Source organism: Schistocerca piceifrons, chromosome 7 (genome assembly GCF_021461385.2).
Source record: "Schistocerca piceifrons isolate TAMUIC-IGC-003096 chromosome 7, iqSchPice1.1, whole genome shotgun sequence".
NCBI classification, from domain to species: domain Eukaryota; kingdom Metazoa; phylum Arthropoda; class Insecta; order Orthoptera; family Acrididae; genus Schistocerca; species Schistocerca piceifrons.
Window position 1 is genome coordinate 187124829 of NC_060144.1, and position 26430 is coordinate 187151258.

A 26430-nucleotide genomic window follows, 5' to 3' on the forward strand; every position below is an offset into this window, starting at 1 on the left:
TTGAGAGATTCACAGTCCAACTTTACACTCACTGGACTCATATGCTCCGATTCAGTTGCTGATATACCTGCTGAGTATCCTTCAGAACAACACACAGTCTGTGAAAATAATATGATAAACGTATGCAGCAACTCATCCTCAAAAAGTCTAGAAATAAAACTCTTTTCAGATGATGTGTAATCTGAATTATCATCAAATGGTTCCCTTCCACCATAAGCAGACTCATCACGGACTTGTGTAAATCATTTGCTGCAAACTTTTCTCCTCCTCACTGCACATTTTGAAACATAGGCAATTTGAACGTCAGCTAATGCCCGCGAAACAAGAAACAATAAGGAAGGTTTCAAAACTGAAGTAGTTTTCTGCCAATACCGCTACTGCTATCTAGCAATCAAAGCAGAAACTACGAAGCGTGCAGACCTCATAGGAGTTTACGGGAGCTGTAAATATACATTCAACACTGCGGAAAATCATAGTAACCGACAATATAATGTGCGCCTGCATATTCCCTTTACCCCGCAAGCACCATAAGAGAATGCCAGCTGCACGATAACTGTTAATAAGAAAAGAAAATAATGACTTTATTATTTATTAAACAACAGTAATAACTGAGTAGAATGTTTTAAATTCCAGGACTTCATTTGAATATCCCAGCTATTCAAGGTTATGTAAGATTCATGGCTAATTCCTGGTTTTCAAGGATTCAAGGATTGCTAGCCACCCTGATAGCAGTATGCTTCAGAAGACTAACAAGGCTGTCAAAAAATCAGTAATACAAGTTGTAGCGGTGATATGCAAGACAAGTGGAATAAAATTATAGAAGTTTGAAAGTAAGTGTGCATAGATAAAAACAAAACTTTTTGCAAACTTAAAAAAAGATCAAAGGTTGTTGGGGTTTTCTTTGGTATACTACATTTGTTCAAGTTGTTGCAGAACCATTTCTAAGATCAAGAACATGAAGGTTCCAAAATAACAATAAGCAGCAATAAGTTTTAAACATTGAAAAACACATAACATTACCAAAGCAAACTTACAGCTAACTAGTGAACAAGGAAGTATGAAAGGAAGTAACACACCTATTCTCATGACCAACAACTTGCACCTTGAAATATGTTCTTCACAGAGACATCAAAGTAATTTCATTAAACTCATTAACAATATCTCTTATGTCTTGGATTTAAAGTTTCCAAAATGGGTACGTTCAGCTCTGCACAGGAATTTGAAATGAATCTTATAACTGAGGACAGTATTCTACAGATATTCTTAGACATGGTCAGCAATGAAGAGAAGTCTTCCGAAGTAAGAGTGATTTCAGGTGAGCCGCAGGGGAGTGTCGTATTAAGTCACACCTATTCTCATGACCAACAACTTGCACCTTGAAATATGTTCTTCACAGAGACATCAAAGTAATTTCATTAAACTCATTAACAATATCTCTTATGTCTTGGATTTAAAGTTTCCAAAATGGGTACGTTCAGCTCTGCACAGGAATTTGAAATGAATCTTATAACTGAGGACAGTATTCTACAGATATTCTTAGACATATGGTCAGCAATGAAGTTGATGATAGAGGATGGCTGTTATCTTTCCAAAAAGTTTCACTACGTCAATAAAATCTCTCTTTTGTCTTTTGAAATGCCTTTTAAGTATTAAAGTCAGGTGTATATCAATTTACAGACTAAATGAAGATTGCTTTCCAAAGTACAAGGATGATATAAAACCTTATACCATATGACGTAAGGAACAATGTATGTTTCCTTATACAGAGGAGATATTTATTTGTCGGGTACATTTCAGTTACCGATGAGGTAGATTCAGCATATTCTCAATATGACATTGACTGACTCTGAACCCCTGATAATCCTCAACACTGAGCTGTGCAAATATTGTTGATGAAGCGCTAATAAGAGATATGCCAGAGGCTGTGAACTTCAAAAAAAGTTTGATAACAGAAGCGATAACAGTGTGCAGCGACTCTGCGATCTCTGATGTTCCTCCAGGTAAAGTGAAATCATTGAAGGCTCTATTGCATTCTTAAAGTGCCAATCTGTTGATAAATTACTGGGTTGTCCAGAAGCAAAAAGTGGCGCAGGAAAGCAAAATACAGATTGGATACTTATTATAGCTCGTGGAGGTATTCTGTCTTCGACGCAAGGTTGGAAAAAAAATGTTTTAGTTTGAGTAGAATTTTTATGCTTTTCATGGAAACAGTGTGTTCAATAATAAAAAAAAGAACAGAAAGAAAAAAATCCTTGAATCACTGTGCTGATTCAGATACAATAGTTTCCCAAGTTTTGCTGTTTGCTCTCTACGCAATGACAAGAACATCTGTAAGAATTTGTCATCTCATTCATTATGCTAAATTGAAAGCTCTGAAAAAATATGCCACAAGCACGAAGCAACCATACGTTGCATCTTAGTATCATAAATATTAATAGCAATTGGGTAAAAGCAATTAAGAACACCTATTTTGTATCAGATGAGTGAGTGTTTTCCATACCAATCTTAAACTGTAACTTATTTAATTAGATAATAAAAAGTTTACTCAGCAAGCGGCATCAGAAGACAAACACAAAATACTGTTATAATTGGAAAGCTTTCGGAGCCAGTGGCTCCTTCATCAGGCAGAAGAATTGATAAGGAAGGAAGAGGGGTGAAGGAAAAGGACTGGAGAGGTCTAGGAAAGTCACCCAGAACCGTGGGTCAGGAGAGACTTACTGCATAGTATGAGAAGGGAATATTGATTGTTGGGGACTGCATCAGATGAGATTTGAAAACCTGAGAGCTTAAAGGTGGAAGACAGGGCAATATGCAGATAGAGATAACTGCTTAAACATCATGCATGAGTTAATAAGAGTGAAAAGCTAAGTGCATTGTACATAACAGAGGTGAGATGGGGGCAGTGAAAAATAGACGGGTAAGACAAGGTAAGATGTAGAAAACTAAAATGGAGTGAAGTGACAAATGGTTACAGTGAAGAAATGAGAAACAAGGCACAGCAGACATGGTGCAGTGTATTTCCTGTATAACCTTACATTGTACTGTGCATCCCTCGTTGTGATGTCATGGACTTCATCCAACACCTGGCACAGCACAATGCTGTAGTTTTTTTAATGAATGGCCTGCCCGCATTTAGCCAATGACTTTAAATAGGCTTCCTTAGCATGTGATTTCGACAGCCAAGTGTTTTAATTAGCCAATCTATATGTACTGCCTCTCTCAGACTAGTTCGTGTACAGCAATTCATTTCTACAAACACATTTTTTGAATGCAGGCTGTGTCTCGTACTTTTAATAATGTCATAAATAAACATGGGTAGTGCTTCCTTCCACTTCAATTAAAATACAGACAGTGCTACATAAAACTCTCTTGATTAAACATGTTCACTTTGAGGTCCATGAAGTTGTTGCACACCTATGCAAATTGCCAATCTGAAACTCCTAATGCCTCCTTTACACAAGGGCTGATCTATGGCATACTTGATCCAAATGTCAAGACCAATTGCTTTGGTAATTGCTACTTGTTAGACACTTTACTCCTTTGATAGAATAAAGAACTGTTGGACAGAATCAAACAATGGAAAATTCTGGATGGAGACCTTCTTTCAAAAACCGGCTGCCAAGGCCAGACTGTGAGCAGCTGTGCATTATGGGGGAAGCAATCTGGTTGGTGTGGTTCAGGAGGCAGCTGAGGCGAGGAGAGGGACGGATAGCAGAGAGCGACAGATAGCAGACGCTGTAAGGAGGTTATACGCAGGGCGAGGAGGGGAGGGGGAGGGGGGGGGGGGGGGGGGAGAGTGGAAAAGGAGAGATGTAAAAATACTGTGTGTGCATTGGTGGAATAGTGGCTGTGTAGTGCCAGAGTGGGAACAGGGAAGAGGATAGATGGGTGATGCACAATGGCTAACAAAGGTTGAGGCCAGGTGGGTCAGACAGACAGCTAAAACAAAAACCTTTATTCATGCAATAATGTTGCTATAGCCAGAAACATTTCGAAAAGTTTGCAGGGTGTTGTAGAGTAGATTGTTATCAGAAATAATTGTTAAGAAAAAATTTAACACATTGTGCCATTTCTGAGTTAATTTGCACTGAAGTTAGCCAATCAGGCTGCCGTTCGTTCAAATTTAAGCGACCTGCCAGAGACAGTGTCTTCATACGTGTTCGTCATTTGGTTTCCTAAAACCAAACAAGAGAGTGGTACAAAAATTGGACATGAGACAGAACTAAGGCTCAAACTGAGTAGTCTCATGCACTATCATCTATGCTATGAGAATAACTGACATTAGCTGTACATGGCAGACCATTAGGATTTGCACGTGCAATGGCCTGATTGGCTAACTTCAATGCTAATTAACACTGAGACTGCACAATGTATTGATTTCTTTTCTTAAACGTTATTTTTCAGCACAGCGTATCCTGCAACACCCTTACAAGCATTTCAGATTGTTTCTGAGCACCTTGTATAGTTTGTTTAGCACTGAATGCCTTGTTACCGATTATGTACGTTCTCACACAGAGACTGAAAACATCTTAAAGCAACTGCTTCCATCACATTATTACATAAGCCATAAGTTGAATTATTTCATAATACAAATTTTACCTTTCCTCCTAGAGGTAATGCACGATTAATCAGTGAATTACACCTACAATAATTATCCCACTGAGATCTATGTGAGTGCAAATTGACTTTCAGAACAGCTTAGTTGTAAACATTTTTGAATAGCACAGTAATTTACTTCTACCCCCTTTTCCCTGCCAGCCACACAAGTTGTGTGTACAAATATGGACATAGTTAATGTTCTCCTCCTCCTCCTCCTCCTCCCCCCTCCCCCCTCCCCCCCACACGCACGCACGCACGCACGCACGCACGCACACACACACACAAGAAAAACAACAATTCTGTGCACATGTAAACTAACCCTTTTGAAAGGCATTTACAGCACATAATTTACCAATACGAATGATTTTGATATAGGTAGAATGAAATATTTTAGGACTAACCTTGCTCTTCTTGTAGTTCAATTTTGCAATCGACAGAAGTTTCTGTAAGATTAGTGTCACTGGACTTCCTGCAGATATGGAAGACTGTACTGCACTTTCCACTTCAGTAGCAGGTTCAACCTTTACATAAGGTGTGGATTCCTCCCACCAGTACTCCAATTGTATTTTACCTTCACTGCCAAACTGAAAAGAAAAGAATTATTATAGTACTATGTTACACTACTACACTCCTCTTCTGCACTGTAAAAATTCCTTTTTAGTCCTATTATCATCCTTTCGTTTTACATTCCCACAGTATCTTTTTTTCCCTTTTTATGCTTCCTTTCTGATTCCTGTTTAATTACAATTTATATTTTTACAGTCATTCTGTCATAAATGCATACTGTGATGCACCTCTTCTACCGTATCTTCCTTCGCCGTCGGCGTTGTCGTGGTTAGCGTGAGACACCATTATACCAAGAGGAAAGGCGCGTCGATCTTAGAGCATGAGATATGATGACCTTAAGCCATAGACAACACACAACGGTCACGGTAGCACCTGATTCCAGAATAGCTGCAGTAGTTAAGATCTACGAACTATCCCCTGTTGACCAGGTCCCCAAAACTTAACTCGTAACGAGATCCCTTCAAAGCAAATTGTCATAACGATCGTCTATAAAGGCTTCGTACAATGAGAGTACATGTTATGGTTTATGGAATAATAACAGATACGACCAAACTGTCTTGTCTCTTCTGTTTTATTTAACATAACTTCGTTCACAGTTTCATTTCGCATTCACCACTCATTCACCGAAACCCTTTGATGAACAGTTTTGGTTGCATAACACCAACAGTCAATGATAATGATACAGCTTTTCTCCTTTTTATAAATTGAAGCCCACTCTCCGTGATATAATAAAAAAAACCGGTCTCAATACCGCGTGCCTCGTGAGACGCGAATACACTTATCCTGGAATTGACCGCCCTGTAGGTGTACTCAATTTAATGACCACACTTCACTGTCCGCTATTTCGCGTAACTGAATGTCCATTTGTTAGTCTGATTATACACTGTAGCTATTTAAAATTCGCCCCTATATTTTTCACAACGCACAATTAGCACTTCGTTACTGGTTTTCTTTTTTTTTTTTTTTCTCTAAGAGTAAACGGAAAAAAAAGACGCCGTATCATCGGCTTAGTCGATATAAAGCAAAACACCTTAATATGCCCAATTTTACCTCTTCTTATAGGATCGGCTACCTTAATCATTAATTTATTACATATTATTTCCAATAACGCTAAACAGGTATCGCCGTTATATTTTAATTGTATTCAAAAGCATGTTACTACTATTTTGACCGACCAAATCGTAACAAATCATGCGGCGTGCATTTTTAACGATAACTTTACGCTATTCAAGTTCCGTTACAGCTGTCTTGACTCGTAATGTTACACGGCCCCCCAGACTGTGATGTCTTTAAGAGGGTTCCAGACAGAACAGGCCTTTTTTTTTTTTTTTTTTTTTTTTTTGTGTGTACTGTGACAGGAGAGGGTATTTGTTTCGGCGAATACACACACTCTCAGATTCACTCAACAAGTCAGTACATACATTCTACAATATTTAAGTTGAGTTAATGGGCCTAGACAAAATGCCCTTAACTAAATTCCACATTTGTTTATAGGTTGTCTTAGAAGCACTTCGCACTAATCACTTCATATTCACACCACATTTTTTTTCTTGGATGAAGCCCTCAGTTCTTCAACCGACTGTGCAAGGCAGGGATCACAGCCGGGTTCGACGATTGGCATCCTAGGCCAAAACCCTTACCAGGCCACTTGTTTAACCAGAGAGGATTTGGTCCTTTTCTTTTCCTCTTAATTCCACTTTCAAATCATCCATCCTCGTTGTTCGGTGAGAGGATAAATCGTATTTCAGCGTCGTCATTGTAGCTGATACCAAGAAGGTATCTCATGGAAATCGTCGGTACATTCTTTAATTTTCCTTGTAAGTTAGTATAAGTACGTATTTATCCACTGGTGCTTTTATTTAGTCCACTGAGTGTAGTCTTGGTATCATTCAGTGTTTCTTGAATCTATATTTTGCTCATTATTGATAATACTTCTTCAGGTCTATGTGAGGGAACAAGCCTTTAATTACATCAGTATCACAATCTGCCAGGAGGTAGCTCCCTTCATGAGGTATTTTCATTATTTTATATGGACCTGTATATAAATATTGCCATTTCTTATTCAGTCTTTTCCTGGTTGATGCTTTTGGGTGATTTCTCAATAAAATTTCTTCCCCTACATCACATGTGACTACTTTCTTCACATTTTTATCAAAACGGGTTTTTCTCAATTGTGCTTGATGCTTCAGGTTTTCGTAGACCACCTTCACCATATCTTCTTTCTTGGTAATCTTTTGTTCTATTGCAGGTAATTTCTTCATCCATTCTGGCACAATACTTTCACCAAATACTATTTGGTTAGGTGAATAACCTGTCGATAAGTGTGGTAAGTCATTATACACTTTCTCAAATTCATAAATCCAATCGATCCATTTATAATGTTGTTTGGGTATGTACGTCCGTAAAAATCGGTTCAACTCTCGGAAGATTCTTTCAACCGGATTTCCACAAGGGTAAAATCTTGAGATGTAAATGTGCTGGATTCCTTGTTCTTTCATAGTGTCTCTCCATACTTTGCTTGTATAATAAGCAGCGTTGTCTGTCAAGATCATTATAGGTTTGCCAAGCTCAGTTATATAGTTGTTGACAAATTTGCGTAACATGGGTCGAACGTGGAGATTTTTCAAAGGATATAATTTCACATATTTTGAAAAGAGATCATAGAAAGCCAATACATATTTGAACCGTCCACGTGTCAAGGGACATGGCCCACAGACGTCACATGACACCAACATTAAAGGTTGTTGTGGGATGATAGGATGTAATTCTATCTTCCAACAATAGTTTATGGGTTTCGCCTTCTGACATATTTTGCACTTCTTAATAATATTTGTAGCTATACGTCCCAAATTTGGATGATAGCAGTATTGTGCTATTTTAATTGTACATTTAGCGGCACCAAAATGACCCCAATTCAAGTGAGTGTACCATGCTAGTGATTCTAAATATTTATTTGGAACACAAACTTTCCAAACATCTTCTTCGTCCTTCCTCCGATACAATATTCCAGATTTTAATTGATACTGTTCTTGAGAGTGACTTAGCGTTTTGCTTTCAACAGCATGCCTAATGGCTTTCCACAACTTATCATCTTCTTGCAGTTGTGGAAGACTTGGAGATAGCTGTGAAATCTGCCTCTCACAATATTGCCTTGATAAATTAATGACTTTAAAGTCAATAGTCTGTTCTTCACACTCGTCATCATTCTTTCTTTTCGGTAGTCTTGAAAGAGCATCGGCTATGATGTTGTCTTTCCCTCTGACGTATTTGAGCGTAATATCATATTCTTGCAGTAGCAAGGCCCACCGGGTTAAACGTGAATGGAACATCCTTCCTGTTAAAATAAAAGATAAAGCTTTGTGGTTGCAGAATACAATGATCTTCTTTCCATATACAAAATAGCAAAACTTTCTAAGGGACCAGACCACGGCCAGTACTTCCAATTCAGTAGTACAATATGCACGTTCACAGCTAGAGAGTGTTCTGCTGGCAAACCCAATTATCTTGATGGTACTGATATCTTCTGGATTGTCCATCTGGAAAAGAGTGGCACCCAATCCTGTTTCAGAAGCATCCGCAGCAATATAAAAATCTTGATCAAGTCTCGGATGATGTAACAGTGGAGCATTAGTCAAAGCATTGCGGATGTTATCAAAAGCTTGCGTGCATTCGGAATTCCACTCCCACATGACATTTTTTCTTAACAGCCGTAACAAACAGTCTTGGCTTCCTAACTGATGGGTAAAAATCGTCGAAAAAATGAAACTAAGCCGATAAATGACTTTAATTCCGTTCTATTCTTTGGATAAGCACATCTGTTAATCGCATCCATCTTTTTAGGATTTAGTTTTATCCCTTCAGGAGTGATTATATGTCCAAGAAATTTCAATTGGTTATGAGCAAACTTGGATTTGCTCAAATTTACAGTAACTCCGTATTCCAAAAATTTCACAAAAACTCTTCTTAATAAGTCCAAATGTTCCTCCCAAGTTTCAGAAGCAATTAGCAAATCATCCACATATAAAGTAACTTCATTCAAAAGGTCTCTGCCCAGTACGGTATCTAATGCCGATATGAAAACACCACCGCTTATTTTCAACCCAAATGGCATGACAGTAAACTGGTAACTTCGGCCCAGAAAAACGAATGCAGTATATTTTCTAGATTCTTTTGATATTCTAGTTTGCCAATATGAACTACGCATATCCAAAGAAGTTAAGAAGCGGGCACCATAAAACTTTTGTACTAACTCTTCTAGGTTCTCCGGTCGTGTTTGTACAGGTATAATGATCTTATTGATCTCTCTGGCATCCAACACCAATCTGATGTCACCATTGGGTTTAATTACCGCCACAAGAGGGTTACAATATTCAGAATCTGAGGGCTCAATAATACCCCACTCTAACATTTTATTGATTTCCTTTCTGACTACTTCTTTCTTTGTCCATGGAATAGAATAGGAAGTACGACAAAAGGGTTTATGTGCATACGTCTTTATATGGTATTCAAAGTCTTTTATTATACCCGGACGTTTACTAAAAATTGACTGATATGCTTCCAACAAGTAGTACAGTTCATCCCTTTGGATAACAGATAAATATTCTGATTCTAACACCTTTTCCTGCAATGACATTTTATCCATCATTTCTTCAGAACATTCAATAAGGCATATATCATACACATTTTCATCATCAATACTGACATATTTTACCATTAGATTCATACACAATTGATTTGGAATTACTCGGCCCTTTCTCAGGGTGGCTGTCAAAACATTACCATTGGAATTAAATATACATTCACCTTTCTCTAAATTAATGATTGCACCGGTCTCACATAAAAAATTCAAACCCCAGATACATGGTACTGTCATTTTAGGAACAACCAGGAATGTACTTTCTATTTGAGCCCCCTGTATTGTAACGTCAACACGTACCTGTTTCACAACTTTTTGCATTTTTGCGCTGAACGCGCCAGACACGGTACATCCTATAATAGGAAAAGTGGGCATTTTTACCCCTCGGCTTATCTGTTTTAAACAGTCCAACGTCATGACACTAATAGTTGCTCCAGTATCAATTAATATTTCAACATCAACATTATTTATACTTGTTGGAATTATTGCCTGTAAAATTTGTCCACATTTATTAGAAACTTCAGGTTTTTCTTCAATTAATTCATTCCTTATATCCTGATCATTATTGTACCTTAATACTCTCAGTTCAAATTGATGCCTGCCTTCCTTCTCCTTTCCAGTCATCCTAGGAAGGCATTTGGTGACTGGTATTAGTTTAATCTATCTCGTTGACTCATCGGTGGGGGTTCATGAACTTCCACAATCCGTACAGTATGATCCGAGTTATGGTATTCACCCCGTCGCACATTGGAGGCTCCTTCGCCCATTGGTATAACTCCTTGTGCTGGATGAGGACTCGAGGCATTTGCTCCATCCTGCCGATGAACATTATGCTTCGAATTATCTTCCCAAGGTCGAATGCAATTGGGTTCATCACTTGGGTACCTGTTACTCTTATTAATATCACTACTATGCACATTCGCATCACCATATCGAGGTTTACCTCTAGCACAGTAAGTATCTCTTCTATATTTATTATAATCATTGTTTTTATTGCAACCATAGGATGAAGATTGTCCACGCTCCTGTGATGCGGGTTTGACCTGGTTTTCGGTATTATTATTATCATACGTTAAATTATTATTATAATTATTCGTATTACTATGAGTGTGAGTCGACATTTGATTACTACTCATTTGTCTTGCGTCTTCCATAATCATATCTATAGAGTCAATCACCGACAAGAATTGTTCTACGTCGTGGTCAGGAACATTTATTAACTTTTCACGTATATTTATGGGCAACCTTCCCTTCAAAATTCTGATCACTTCCTTGTGAGAAATTGGATCACTCCAATAACGTGTCTTATTTATGTACTTTTCAAAATATTGCCTTAAAGTACTCCTTTTACTGTTAAAATACTCAGGTTGGTAAACCTCTTTTCTTAATTTCTCTTGTTTACTCGACGACCAGTATTTAGTCAAAAAAAGTTGTTCAAACTCAGCGCAAGTATGGCAACTTTCACTTACTTCGGCGGCCCATAATGCGGCTTCTCCGGTAATTTTGGATACTATAAATTGAAGTCGGTCGTGTTCTGACCAGCTACGCGGAAATATTCTTTTGAAATTATTGATAAATATTTTCGGATGCAGGTTGTTCTTTTCAGTGGAGAATGTTGGGAATTGTCTACTTTTAAAAATGCTGTTCTCCACCTTTAAAGAAGACAAATATCCTCGCTGACCAAAAGAATCATCATCTTTACCAACCGAATCATCAACTTCCCAATGCAAATTTTCACCACAATTGTACTTCGTATTATCACATGTTCGGTTGTTTTTCGACCTATTCTCCGAACGTTCGTCCTCTGTCAACAAATTTTGTGATGACTTTCGTTCTAACTCCGCCAATTTATGATTGGTTTCCTTTTGCCATTTAGGTAACTCATAAACTATTTTGTCTTTTATTTTCTGAAATTCGTTAGTGAAGAGCTTAATTAATTCATCATTTCTACTTAGGTGCTCATTGATATTTTCATTTGGCTGGGATCCAATAGTAGTCTTAACCTTGTCTACAATTTCATTTCCTTTTATTTCTATCCATTCAGATAGATCTTCATCAAGTCTTTTAGTTTGATCTACTAAATACTTGTCAATCCCCTTACGAGCATCGGACTCAAACTCTACTATTTGTTTCGAAAGCTCTTCTATCTGTGCGCTAGCATTGAAACAGCTGCTTTCACACTTAACCATCCTATTGGACAGGCCATCATAACTCTTCGAAACTACCTCATATTTCTTTTCTACATCATGAAGTTTTCCCATTAAATTATTATATTGCCTTTCTAAGGTGTTAGAAAACTCTACATCTAGTTCTCCAAATTTCGCATTTAATTGAGTCTCCCGGTCCGCCTTTAATTCTTTCTTAGTATTTTCCAGTTTATAATCAAAGGTGTTCAGTTTGCTTTCCAAAGAATCCATTTTAACTTCTAATGAACCAAATTTGGCCTCAAATTTTTCATTTAACTTTTGATTGTCCTCTTTTAATTGCTTATTATCTTTTTCTAGTGAACCAAGTCTTCCATTCATTACACCCATTTGAGTATTTATTGATACCAGCATATCAAACATTTTTTGATTAATATTTCCATTTTGAGGATAAACTTGCTGATCTACTTCCGAAACCTCAAGATCTTTATGTTCTCCCACGCTGCTTACCTTACTTATCATTGTATTTGAATCTCCTAACAGCTCTAAATCAATAACTGTATTATTACCTGTACATGTCTCCTGTCCCACATTGAGCTCATGGGATACATCATCCCTTTCCTCTTCACTTTCCTCTCTCTCTCTACTCATTACTCTACTCAACTGCACATTATCATGTATTCTTTTCGTTCGTTTTGACATGATTATTCACTACCAAGACATACACTATTTTCACTATGTATTTATATATATTTATCTACCGAAATCACAAGTCTCAACTTCCCTTTTTTTATAATTATACAGTTATTTTAATCATACCTGGTAGTATCGCTCACTTTTAGCGATTATTGAATACCTCTTTCATTGGACAGACTCACTGGCTACTACAATATTTTCCAACTCTAGGGTTCGTGAATCCGGATGACACTCGACTCGATGCAGCAATCCTCCTCGATCGAGCCCCACGTTGGGCGCCACTTCTACCGTATCTTCCTTCGCCGTCGGCGTTGTCGTGGTTACCGTGAGACACCGTTATACCAAGAGGAAAGGCGCGTCGATCTTAGAGCATGAGATATGATGACCTTAAGCCATAGACAACACACAACGGTCACGGTAGCACCTGATTCCAGAATAGCTGCAGTAGTTAAGATCTACGAACTATCCCCTGTTGACCAGGTCCCCAAAACTTAACTCGTAACGAGATCCCTTCAAAGCAAATTGTCATAACGATCGTCTATAAAGGCTTCGTACAATGAGAGTACATGTTATGGTTTATGGAATAATAACAGATACGACCAAACTGTCTTGTCTCTTCTGTTTTATTTAACATAACTTCGTTCACAGTTTCATTTCGCATTCACCACTCATTCACCGAAACCCTTTGATGAACAGTTTTGGTTGCATAACACCAACAGTCAATGATAATGATACAGCTTTTCTCCTTTTTATAAATTGAAGCCCACTCTCCGTGATATAATAAAAAAAACCGGTCTCAATACCGCGTGCCTCGTGAGACGCGAATACACTTATCCTGGAATTGACCGCCCTGTAGGTGTACTCAATTTAATGACCACACTTCACTGTCCGCTATTTCGCGTAACTGAATGTCCATTTGTTAGTCTGATTATACACTGTAGCTATTTAAAATTCGCCCCTATATTTTTCACAACGCACAATTAGCACTTCGTTACTGGTTTTCTTTTTTTTTTTTTTCTCTAAGAGTAAACGGAAAAAAAAGACGCCGTATCATCGGCTTAGTCGATATAAAGCAAAACACCTTAATATGCCCAATTTTACCTCTTCTTATAGGATCGGCTACCTTAATCATTAATTTATTACATATTATTTCCAATAACGCTAAACAGGTATCGCCGTTATATTTTAATTGTATTCAAAAGCATGTTACTACTATTTTGACCGACCAAATCGTAACAAATCATGCGGCGTGCATTTTTAACGATAACTTTACGCTATTCAAGTTCCGTTACAGCTGTCTTGACTCGTAATGTTACACGGCCCCCCAGACTGTGATGTCTTTAAGAGGGTTCCAGACAGAACAGGCCTTTTTTTTTTTTTTTTTTTTTTTTTTGTGTGTACTGTGACAGGAGAGGGTATTTGTTTCGGCGAATACACACACTCTCAGATTCACTCAACAAGTCAGTACATACATTCTACAATATTTAAGTTGAGTTAATGGGCCTAGACAAAATGCCCTTAACTAAATTCCACATTTGTTTATAGGTTGTCTTAGAAGCACTTCGCACTAATCACTTCATATTCACACCACATTTTTTTTCTTGGATGAAGCCCTCAGTTCTTCAACCGACTGTGCAAGGCAGGGATCACAGCCGGGTTCGACGATTGGCATCCTAGGCCAAAACCCTTACCAGGCCACTTGTTTAACCAGAGAGGATTTGGTCCTTTTCTTTTCCTCTTAATTCCACTTTCAAATCATCCATCCTCGTTGTTCGGTGAGAGGATAAATCGTATTTCAGCGTCGTCATTGTAGCTGATACCAAGAAGGTATCTCATGGAAATCGTCGGTACATTCTTTAATTTTCCTTGTAAGTTAGTATAAGTACGTATTTATCCACTGGTGCTTTTATTTAGTCCACTGAGTGTAGTCTTGGTATCATTCAGTGTTTCTTGAATCTATATTTTGCTCATTATTGATAATACTTCTTCAGGTCTATGTGAGGGAACAAGCCTTTAATTACATCAGTATCACAATCTGCCAGGAGGTAGCTCCCTTCATGAGGTATTTTCATTATTTTATATGGACCTGTATATAAATATTGCCATTTCTTATTCAGTCTTTTCCTGGTTGATGCTTTTGGGTGATTTCTCAATAAAATTTCTTCCCCTACATCACATGTGACTACTTTCTTCACATTTTTATCAAAACGGGTTTTTCTCAATTGTGCTTGATGCTTCAGGTTTTCGTAGACCACCTTCACCATATCTTCTTTCTTGGTAATCTTTTGTTCTATTGCAGGTAATTTCTTCATCCATTCTGGCACAATACTTTCACCAAATACTATTTGGTTAGGTGAATAACCTGTCGATAAGTGTGGTAAGTCATTATACACTTTCTCAAATTCATAAATCCAATCGATCCATTTATAATGTTGTTTGGGTATGTACGTCCGTAAAAATCGGTTCAACTCTCGGAAGATTCTTTCAACCGGATTTCCACAAGGGTAAAATCTTGAGATGTAAATGTGCTGGATTCCTTGTTCTTTCATAGTGTCTCTCCATACTTTGCTTGTATAATAAGCAGCGTTGTCTGTCAAGATCATTATAGGTTTGCCAAGCTCAGTTATATAGTTGTTGACAAATTTGCGTAACATGGGTCGAACGTGGAGATTTTTCAAAGGATATAATTTCACATATTTTGAAAAGAGATCATAGAAAGCCAATACATATTTGAACCGTCCACGTGTCAAGGGACATGGCCCACAGACGTCACATGACACCAACATTAAAGGTTGTTGTGGGATGATAGGATGTAATTCTATCTTCCAACAATAGTTTATGGGTTTCGCCTTCTGACATATTTTGCACTTCTTAATAATATTTGTAGCTATACGTCCCAAATTTGGATGATAGCAGTATTGTGCTATTTTAATTGTACATTTAGCGGCACCAAAATGACCCCAATTCAAGTGAGTGTACCATGCTAGTGATTCTAAATATTTATTTGGAACACAAACTTTCCAAACATCTTCTTCGTCCTTCCTCCGATACAATATTCCAGATTTTAATTGATACTGTTCTTGAGAGTGACTTAGCGTTTTGCTTTCAACAGCATGCCTAATGGCTTTCCACAACTTATCATCTTCTTGCAGTTGTGGAAGACTTGGAGATAGCTGTGAAATCTGCCTCTCACAATATTGCCTTGATAAATTAATGACTTTAAAGTCAATAGTCTGTTCTTCACACTCGTCATCATTCTTTCTTTTCGGTAGTCTTGAAAGAGCATCGGCTATGATGTTGTCTTTCCCTCTGACGTATTTGAGCGTAATATCATATTCTTGCAGTAGCAAGGCCCACCGGGTTAAACGTGAATGGAACATCCTTCCTGTTAAAATAAAAGATAAAGCTTTGTGGTTGCAGAATACAATGATCTTCTTTCCATATACAAAATAGCAAAACTTTCTAAGGGACCAGACCACGGCCAGTACTTCCAATTCAGTAGTACAATATGCACGTTCACAGCTAGAGAGTGTTCTGCTGGCAAACCCAATTATCTTGATGGTACTGATATCTTCTGGATTGTCCATCTGGAAAAGAGTGGCACCCAATCCTGTTTCAGAAGCATCCGCAGCAATATAAAAATCTTGATCAAGTCTCGGATGATGTAACAGTGGAGCATTAGTCAAAGCATTGCGGATGTTATCAAAAGCTTGCGTGCATTCGGAATTCCACTCCCACATGACATTTTTTCTTAACAGCCGTAACAAACAGTCTTGGCTTCCTAACTGATGGGTAAAAATCGTCGAAAAAATGAAACTAAGCCGATAAATGACTTTAATTCCGTTCTATTCTTTGGATAAGCACATCTGTTAATCGCATCCATCTTTTTAGGATTTAGTTTTATCCCTTCAGGAGTGATTATATGTCCAAGAAATTTCAATTGGTTATGAGCAAACTTGGATTTGCTCAAATTTACAGTAACTCCGTATTCCAAAAATTTCACAAAAACTCTTCTTAATAAGTCCAAATGTTCCTCCCAAGTTTCAGAAGCAATTAGCAAATCATCCACATATAAAGTAACTTCATTCAAAAGGTCTCTGCCCAGTACGGTATCTAATGCCGATATGAAAACACCACCGCTTATTTTCAACCCAAATGGCATGACAGTAAACTGGTAACTTCGGCCCAGAAAAACGAATGCAGTATATTTTCTAGATTCTTTTGATATTCTAGTTTGCCAATATGAACTACGCATATCCAAAGAAGTTAAGAAGCGGGCACCATAAAACTTTTGTACTAACTCTTCTAGGTTCTCCGGTCGTGTTTGTACAGGTATAATGATCTTATTGATCTCTCTGGCATCCAACACCAATCTGATGTCACCATTGGGTTTAATTACCGCCACAAGAGGGTTACAATATTCAGAATCTGAGGGCTCAATAATACCCCACTCTAACATTTTATTGATTTCCTTTCTGACTACTTCTTTCTTTGTCCATGGAATAGAATAGGAAGTACGACAAAAGGGTTTATGTGCATACGTCTTTATATGGTATTCAAAGTCTTTTATTATACCCGGACGTTTACTAAAAATTGACTGATATGCTTCCAACAAGTAGTACAGTTCATCCCTTTGGATAACAGATAAATATTCTGATTCTAACACCTTTTCCTGCAATGACATTTTATCCATCATTTCTTCAGAACATTCAATAAGGCATATATCATACACATTTTCATCATCAATACTGACATATTTTACCATTAGATTCATACACAATTGATTTGGAATTACTCGGCCCTTTCTCAGGGTGGCTGTCAAAACATTACCATTGGAATTAAATATACATTCACCTTTCTCTAAATTAATGATTGCACCGGTCTCACATAAAAAATTCAAACCCCAGATACATGGTACTGTCATTTTAGGAACAACCAGGAATGTACTTTCTATTTGAGCCCCCTGTATTGTAACGTCAACACGTACCTGTTTCACAACTTTTTGCATTTTTGCGCTGAACGCGCCAGACACGGTACATCCTATAATAGGAAAAGTGGGCATTTTTACCCCTCGGCTTATCTGTTTTAAACAGTCCAACGTCATGACACTAATAGTTGCTCCAGTATCAATTAATATTTCAACATCAACATTATTTATACTTGTTGGAATTATTGCCTGTAAAATTTGTCCACATTTATTAGAAACTTCAGGTTTTTCTTCAATTAATTCATTCCTTATATCCTGATCATTATTGTACCTTAATACTCTCAGTTCAAATTGATGCCTGCCTTCCTTCTCCTTTCCAGTCATCCTAGGAAGGCATTTGGTGACTGGTATTAGTTTAATCTATCTCGTTGACTCATCGGTGGGGGTTCATGAACTTCCACAATCCGTACAGTATGATCCGAGTTATGGTATTCACCCCGTCGCACATTGGAGGCTCCTTCGCCCATTGGTATAACTCCTTGTGCTGGATGAGGACTCGAGGCATTTGCTCCATCCTGCCGATGAACATTATGCTTCGAATTATCTTCCCAAGGTCGAATGCAATTGGGTTCATCACTTGGGTACCTGTTACTCTTATTAATATCACTACTATGCACATTCGCATCACCATATCGAGGTTTACCTCTAGCACAGTAAGTATCTCTTCTATATTTATTATAATCATTGTTTTTATTGCAACCATAGGATGAAGATTGTCCACGCTCCTGTGATGCGGGTTTGACCTGGTTTTCGGTATTATTATTATCATACGTTAAATTATTATTATAATTATTCGTATTACTATGAGTGTGAGTCGACATTTGATTACTACTCATTTGTCTTGCGTCTTCCATAATCATATCTATAGAGTCAATCACCGACAAGAATTGTTCTACGTCGTGGTCAGGAACATTTATTAACTTTTCACGTATATTTATGGGCAACCTTCCCTTCAAAATTCTGATCACTTCCTTGTGAGAAATTGGATCACTCCAATAACGTGTCTTATTTATGTACTTTTCAAAATATTGCCTTAAAGTACTCCTTTTACTGTTAAAATACTCAGGTTGGTAAACCTCTTTTCTTAATTTCTCTTGTTTACTCGACGACCAGTATTTAGTCAAAAAAAGTTGTTCAAACTCAGCGCAAGTATGGCAACTTTCACTTACTTCGGCGGCCCATAATGCGGCTTCTCCGGTAATTTTGGATACTATAAATTGAAGTCGGTCGTGTTCTGACCAGCTACGCGGAAATATTCTTTTGAAATTATTGATAAATATTTTCGGATGCAGGTTGTTCTTTTCAGTGGAGAATGTTGGGAATTGTCTACTTTTAAAAATGCTGTTCTCCACCTTTAAAGAAGACAAATATCCTCGCTGACCAAAAGAATCATCATCTTTACCAACCGAATCATCAACTTCCCAATGCAAATTTTCACCACAATTGTACTTCGTATTATCACATGTTCGGTTGTTTTTCGACCTATTCTCCGAACGTTCGTCCTCTGTCAACAAATTTTGTGATGACTTTCGTTCTAACTCCGCCAATTTATGATTGGTTTCCTTTTGCCATTTAGGTAACTCATAAACTATTTTGTCTTTTATTTTCTGAAATTCGTTAGTGAAGAGCTTAATTAATTCATCATTTCTACTTAGGTGCTCATTGATATTTTCATTTGGCTGGGATCCAATAGTAGTCTTAACCTTGTCTACAATTTCATTTCCTTTTATTTCTATCCATTCAGATAGATCTTCATCAAGTCTTTTAGTTTGATCTACTAAATACTTGTCAATCCCCTTACGAGCATCGGACTCAAACTCTACTATTTGTTTCGAAAGCTCTTCTATCTGTGCGCTAGCATTGAAACAGCTGCTTTCACACTTAACCATCCTATTGGACAGGCCATCATAACTCTTCGAAACTACCTCATATTTCTTTTCTACATCATGAAGTTTTCCCATTAAATTATTATATTGCCTTTCTAAGGTGTTAGAAAACTCTACATCTAGTTCTCCAAATTTCGCATTTAATTGAGTCTCCCGGTCCGCCTTTAATTCTTTCTTAGTATTTTCCAGTTTATAATCAAAGGTGTTCAGTTTGCTTTCCAAAGAATCCATTTTAACTTCTAATGAACCAAATTTGGCCTCAAATTTTTCATTTAACTTTTGATTGTCCTCTTTTAATTGCTTATTATCTTTTTCTAGTGAACCAAGTCTTCCATTCATTACACCCATTTGAGTATTTATTGATACCAGCATATCAAACATTTTTTGATTAATATTTCCATTTTGAGGATAAACTTGCTGATCTACTTCCGAAACCTCAAGATCTTTATGTTCTCCCACGCTGCTTACCTTACTTATCATTGTATTTGAATCTCCTAACAGCTCTAAATCAATAACTGTATTATTACCTGTACATGTCTCCTGTCCCACATTGAGCTCATGGGATACATCATCCCTTTCCTCTTCACTTTCCTCTCTCTCTCTACTCATTACTCTACTCAACTGCACATTATCATGTATTCTTTTCGTTCGTTTTGACATGATTATTCACTACCAAGACATACACTATTTTCACTATGTATTTATATATATTTATCTACCGAAATCACAAGTCTCAACTTCCCTTTTTTTATAATTATACAGTTATTTTAATCATACCTGGTAGTATCGCTCACTTTTAGCGATTATTGAATACCTCTTTCATTGGACAGACTCACTGGCTACTACAATATTTTCCAACTCTAGGGTTCGTGAATCCGGATGACACTCGACTCGATGCAGCAATCCTCCTCGATCGAGCCCCACGTTGGGCGCCACTTCTACCGTATCTTCCTTCGCCGTCGGCGTTGTCGTGGTTACCGTGAGACACCGTTATACCAAGAGGAAAGGCGCGTCGATCTTAGAGCATGAGATATGATGACCTTAAGCCATAGACAACACACAACGGTCACGGTAGCACCTGATTCCAGAATAGCTGCAGTAGTTAAGATCTACGAACTATCCCCTGTTGACCAGGTCCCCAAAACTTAACTCGTAACGAGATCCCTTCAAAGCAAATTGTCATAACGATCGTCTATAAAGGCTTCGTACAACGAGAGTACATGTTATGGTTTATGGAATAATAACAGATACGACCAAACTGTCTTGTCTCTTCTGCTTTATTTAACATAACTTCGTTCACAGTTTCATTTCGCATTCACCACTCATTCACCGAAACCCTTTGATGAACAGTTTTGGTTGCATAACACCAACAGTCAATGATAATGATACAGCTTTTCTCCTTTTTATAAATTGAAGCCCACTCTCCGTGATATAATAAAAAAAACCGGTCTCAATACCGCGTGCCTCGTGAGACGCGAATACACTTATCCTGGAATTGACCGCCCCGTAGGTGTACTCAATTTAATGACCACACTTCACTGTCCGCTATTTCGCGTAACTGAATGTCCATTTGTTAGTCTGATTATACACTGTAGCTATTTAAAATTCGCCCCTATATTTTTCACAATGCACAATTAGCACTTCGTTACTGGTTTTCTTTTTTTTTTTTTTTCTAAGAGTAAACGGAAAAAAAAGACGCCGTATCATCGGCTTAGTCGATATAAAGCAAAACACCTTAATATGCCCAATTTTACCTCTTCTTATAGGATCGGCTACCTTAATCATTAATTTATTACATATTATTTCCAATAATGCTAAACAGGTATCGCCGTTATATTTTAATTGTATTCAAAAGCATGTTACTACTATTTTGACCGACCAAATCGTAACAAATCATGCGGCGTGCGTTTTAACGATAACTTTACGCTATTCAAGTTCCGTTACAGCTGTCTTGACTCGTAATGTTACACTCTTACCCTCACAAATGTCATAATCTCAATCCCACATTTCCTATTTATAAAGTGTTAAAACTGTGTGCTAAAATCTACCATGTGTGTATAGAAGAACGAGATAAGAAACAAAAAACAGATAATAATTAATACTGTAAATAGTAGTAAGTTAAAGCAGGAAAATTGTTCATGATCCTGGCACACTGAAGATACTTCAAAATAAAGTGAAACATATTTGGTCTCAATTAGACTTAATTACAGTCACAAAATATGGTATTATAGCTACATAACAGATTCAATACGGTACTTCAGTCTTATGTGAAGTTCATGATACTGTTAATTGGTATCAATGACAAGTGCTGTATTCAGTAAATACTGACTACAAATTTTTGGAAAACATCGATAATACACTGTCTTTACAACCCTCCCAATTGACATCACTGTTTTGTTCCATCAACAATCCTAAAGATTTAACTAGATTTAATTAGTTGTTTCTTTCAAACTGAAATCAATATTCTAAAGTAAGTTTCTAATGTGACTGAAATGAGAAGCTTACAATGTGCCAACCTCAAACAGTGAGACACTGATTTTACATACAAAACATCCAAAAATGAGTGTTGTGCCCAACATCCAACAGAAAGATGCATGACAGTAATAATGCAGAGTGTCAGGACAACAAATAAATGGATCATAAGAATATCTTACATCATGATACACTGGCAGATGAGTTGATACCATCTGCAGAAAACTACCAAGTTTACAGCAGAAGACTAAGATGTGGATATGTCTGGAAGAGAACTTTATCCAATAGTGCAGAAAAAGTGGGTTGTTATTGTGTCACAATAATCATGTGCTACAAGTTACACACAGAATTAAGTACAAATGATTTTTGTCTAAAACTTAGTCATCTGAGGACCGAGTTGGCCCATCAACAAATACCCAATACAAATACCTTTCACAGACAGAGACAAAAAGATAATGTTAATTTTTGTACACCTACCATTAGGTAAAGTTCCCCTATAGTAACAGCATGAGCATCCTTCTGTGTCCATCCTTCACGAACTTTTTCTATTGTGGCTTTGAGGAATCCTCTTTGGACTCTGTCTGCTCTCCCACTGCAGCATTGCAATCTTTCTGAGAGCTTACCTCAGACATACTTTCTATTACTTTGGAGAGGTCTTCTTTGTTATCAAGTTGCTCAGCTGGTGGCGAACACTCCATGACATCTGCATCTGTTGCCTCGGTGAATACACTGCTTTTATCACTTGGCTGTGATGGACTATGCGCAGCCAATGGGCTTCCTGCAGAGGGGGACAAAAAAGTTCAACAGACAGAGAAATTTCGGATGGATTAAAAGTTACTTTCATGAGGTGCAGCAATAAAACTGACTGAGAGAAACAGTGGAAATCCTGTTATAAACTTAGCTCCTAGGGAATCTAGAGTGGAGTTGAGAAAGTCGGGGTAGGGAAGCAGAGGTGGTACGGTACGGAAGCGGTAAGAGCAGAGAACACAAGACTTCTTAAGAAATTTTTGGTATTTTTAGGTCAGATGACGGAGGAGCATTTGGGGGGGGGGGGGGGGGGGAGAAGAAACTGAGAGAATGGAAATGACAGCATAAATCTGATTGTTGGAGGCATGTGTGGAAGAACTGAGTGAGAAGATGTAACAGGATAAGGGGTGGGGATGGGATAGTAGAAGACATGGGTAGGAGGGGGGTGAGCAAGGGTTGATAACAGAGGGAGTGACAAGAAATGTGAAGATGAGTGAACTGAAAAAGGGGTGGGGGAGGGGGTGGTTGTTGACGTGGGCAAGGGAAAAATGGACAGAGGAGTAGCAGAATCATTTGTTGGTTGGAGAGAAAAGACAAGAGGAGAGGGCGAGGCAAATGATGAACATTGACTGGAGGGAAAGAAGGGGTCTTGACTAAGGGAGGAGACACACAGGGGTGCTAATGACCAGGATCCACATTGTGGATAGAGCACCATTATTTTCAGTATCAAAGTAAGATGACGAGGTTTCTTGCTGGTAGAGAGAAACTGTGGGTTAGAAAGAAAAAAAAATCCACTTATATGGACACGGCCTTCAATTTTCTGCCAATGAATGGATTACACCAGAGTATATCAAAGTCAGGGTATACCAAATCTGTTCTCTCCCCCCCCCCCCCCCCCCCCCCCCCCCTCCCCACTGGTGCAAGCATTAATAACCATCTTCATTTGGGCTGCTTGTTGTATGTTAGGTGTCTTATGCGAAACTGATTGATGTGACTGATGTGCGTGTATATGTGTGTGTATAGTGACAAGCTGTATCTATGCTGTTATTTATGAACAAAGGGAGAGGGCAATATCGGTGCTGATCCACAGTCTGCTTCTATTCAATAGCATCAATGGGACTAAATATTTTCGTATGATCATACAGACCATTGTCATCTGCCACATACATTCCCTCTCCGCAAGACACTGAGAAGAGATTTGCAGCTTAATCCATGGCATAAGAGTTGAGTTTAATGATTGAGAACTGTACATCACCACTTTTCCCTTCTCTTGCTGACAGCTGAATATTTGGGATGAAAATGTTTTCACCACCACATCTGAAAAATTTCTTCAGAGCCAAGCACAAACCCAAGTGTGAGATATTGACCTTGTCTAAACACAAAAGGGCAAAATCTGTTGTATAGGGCGGTTGTTCCAACAATTTGTACTTCAAATCCCTTGGTTTTCTCATTGCCGAAACACATTTGTGGGCAGGAGCAGTATCCTGATGAAATATAATGTTTTCTCCCAATTTTTATTCAGACTTACCCTTATTGGCCATAAGCGCACTTTTGTTTCTGACATTTTGCAGTGGATCCTATGTCTTTTAACAGTAATAAATCAATGCACAAAACAACTTGGATTTAAAATTAGTCAAAAATTGCTGAGACATTCTTTTCCACACCTACCTAAGTTAGTACCCAATAAACACAGCACCCACTTTCGTAAAACTTTCTCACTGCTAATTCTCTGTGCAAAATCATACCATACTTTGTCCTGTTTACATCTGTGCTTGCACTTCTGCTATGCCCTAACACAGATCACCTCCAAGAGAAAGGATGCACATCTGAATTTTTTTTAACAGTTCAAAATAAAGGTGAAGGCTCCTTATAACTCTTTTTCAACTTTGGATGAATTTATTTTGGCAATAAACTAAACAAAGTAATACATTCCTGTTCATCTCTCTATAAGAAACATGTTTACACAAAAGACTTGAATAAAGGAGCATTCTGGAGATGATGATAATAGTCTACTTTCATTATTCTGCAGTGTGTACCAACACAACAAACACAAAATTTTATTGATGCCAATGCCATCTTCGTGCCATTTCACCCTGCACTCAGACATTTTAAAATAGAGTAATAAAACACCTCATTTTATTGTTTGTATTTGCATAACATCACCTGAGGGTATTATATACTGTGTCTGATCAAAAGTTCCCAGACAGACTTATTAATGTGGAATTTATCATTAAATGTCAAAAGAGGCATTAGGAAGTGGGCATTAATATTTGTCAGTAGAGAAGAGTAACAGCAGAATGGATCAGTCAGGCAGGGTTCGTACTGAATTTACAAAATAAAAATTAAGGACTTGTATGTGCCCTTTCTTTGCTGATAATAGGAGCACTCACTCAATGCTGTAGCAAGGTCAAGAATGAAATAAACAAGCAGAAATTGATGATAACTTCAATGTATTATCACTATAATAAAATTCAACATTATCAAATTAACAAAATAAGAAAAATTCTTTAAAAACTTACCAACAATACCCTTCATTGCACATCTGCTTGATCTATGACATGTTTTTCTAATTAAAGCAGTTAAAGTAAATATGTCACATTTTTGATCTATGACATGTTTTTCTAATTAAAGCAGTTAAAGTAAATATGTCACATTTTGGAGTCCTTTCAGCAGTTTCTATCATACAATAATGCATGAAAGTAATTCCAAATGTGTGAATTTTAATGAAATTGAGAATGCATATGCCATATTGAATTTGAATGATTTGGTCCGTTATTCACACTTCTAAGCCGAAATCATCTTGCTATGAGAATTCTATGTCTCTGTGTCGCTTATATATTGAAAGTGCTCACGAAATTATTAGTTTTGGGGTATAATTTGTGGCTGTAGCACACCATTAAGTGCAGTGCCAAAGTAATTTCCCTTTACCTTTGTTACTTTTATTTTATTCTTTTGATTGTATAGGACTTCATCTTTTCACAATTTTGAGCAATAGTGATTGCACAGTAATCTTTTACCATTGTTTTATCGTTAATCGTTTGTTTCATTTATACCTCACCTTTCTGATAAATCTTAACACTCTCTTCCTCAGATACTAAACAATAATTATTATTTACGTAGGTATAGATTAAGTGTATTAACAACTCATTCATGATTTATTTTGTAACACCCATAATTTAAGCACATCAAGTCAAGTCATTCTAATCAAGTAATACGTAACATAAAATAACACTTATCTTTTATATGTGCTTTATAGGCCGCTTCTCCCATCATCACTATACCAATGTCCATTAGGCAAGTCTTACACTTTCCTTTGTGAAAGTCTTTTGGCAGCAATAGCCATTTTTTATATTCATCTTATCATGGCATAGTTGGCTTAACACACACTTTCCAGGTATTTTAATCACAATTTTAAAAAATACACCTGTTCTGCAGTTTTTCCACCAAACATTTGTTACAAGTAGAAATGGCCGATAAATGCCAGACTGATACTTTGTCACAGATATTTCCTTGTCGCAGGTGTACTATTTGGTTAAGGTTTCTGTGCCCCTTGCCATTTATGCTAACATATAGTATCTCCAACTGCCGGCACTGCAGCAATGAGTTTACATCATACAGCAAAGGGTGTCAGCTGCCAGTAGTGCGTGTAATTGCAATAACCCCCACTCCCATTCTACTCTACATGCCTGAGACTTT

At 37.5% G+C, this 26430-nt stretch overlaps 1 protein-coding gene across 1 annotated transcript in view; it reads right to left on the bottom strand.

Moving 5' to 3' along the window:
• Positions 1–26430, bottom strand: part of LOC124804774 (protein cramped) — a 193841-nt gene that overhangs the window by 87397 nt on the left and 80014 nt on the right. The window contains 3 exon segments of the mRNA XM_047265095.1: positions 5001–5183; positions 22465–22533; positions 22536–22765. Coding sequence (XP_047121051.1) covers positions 5001–5183; positions 22465–22533; positions 22536–22765 — 482 coding nt within the window.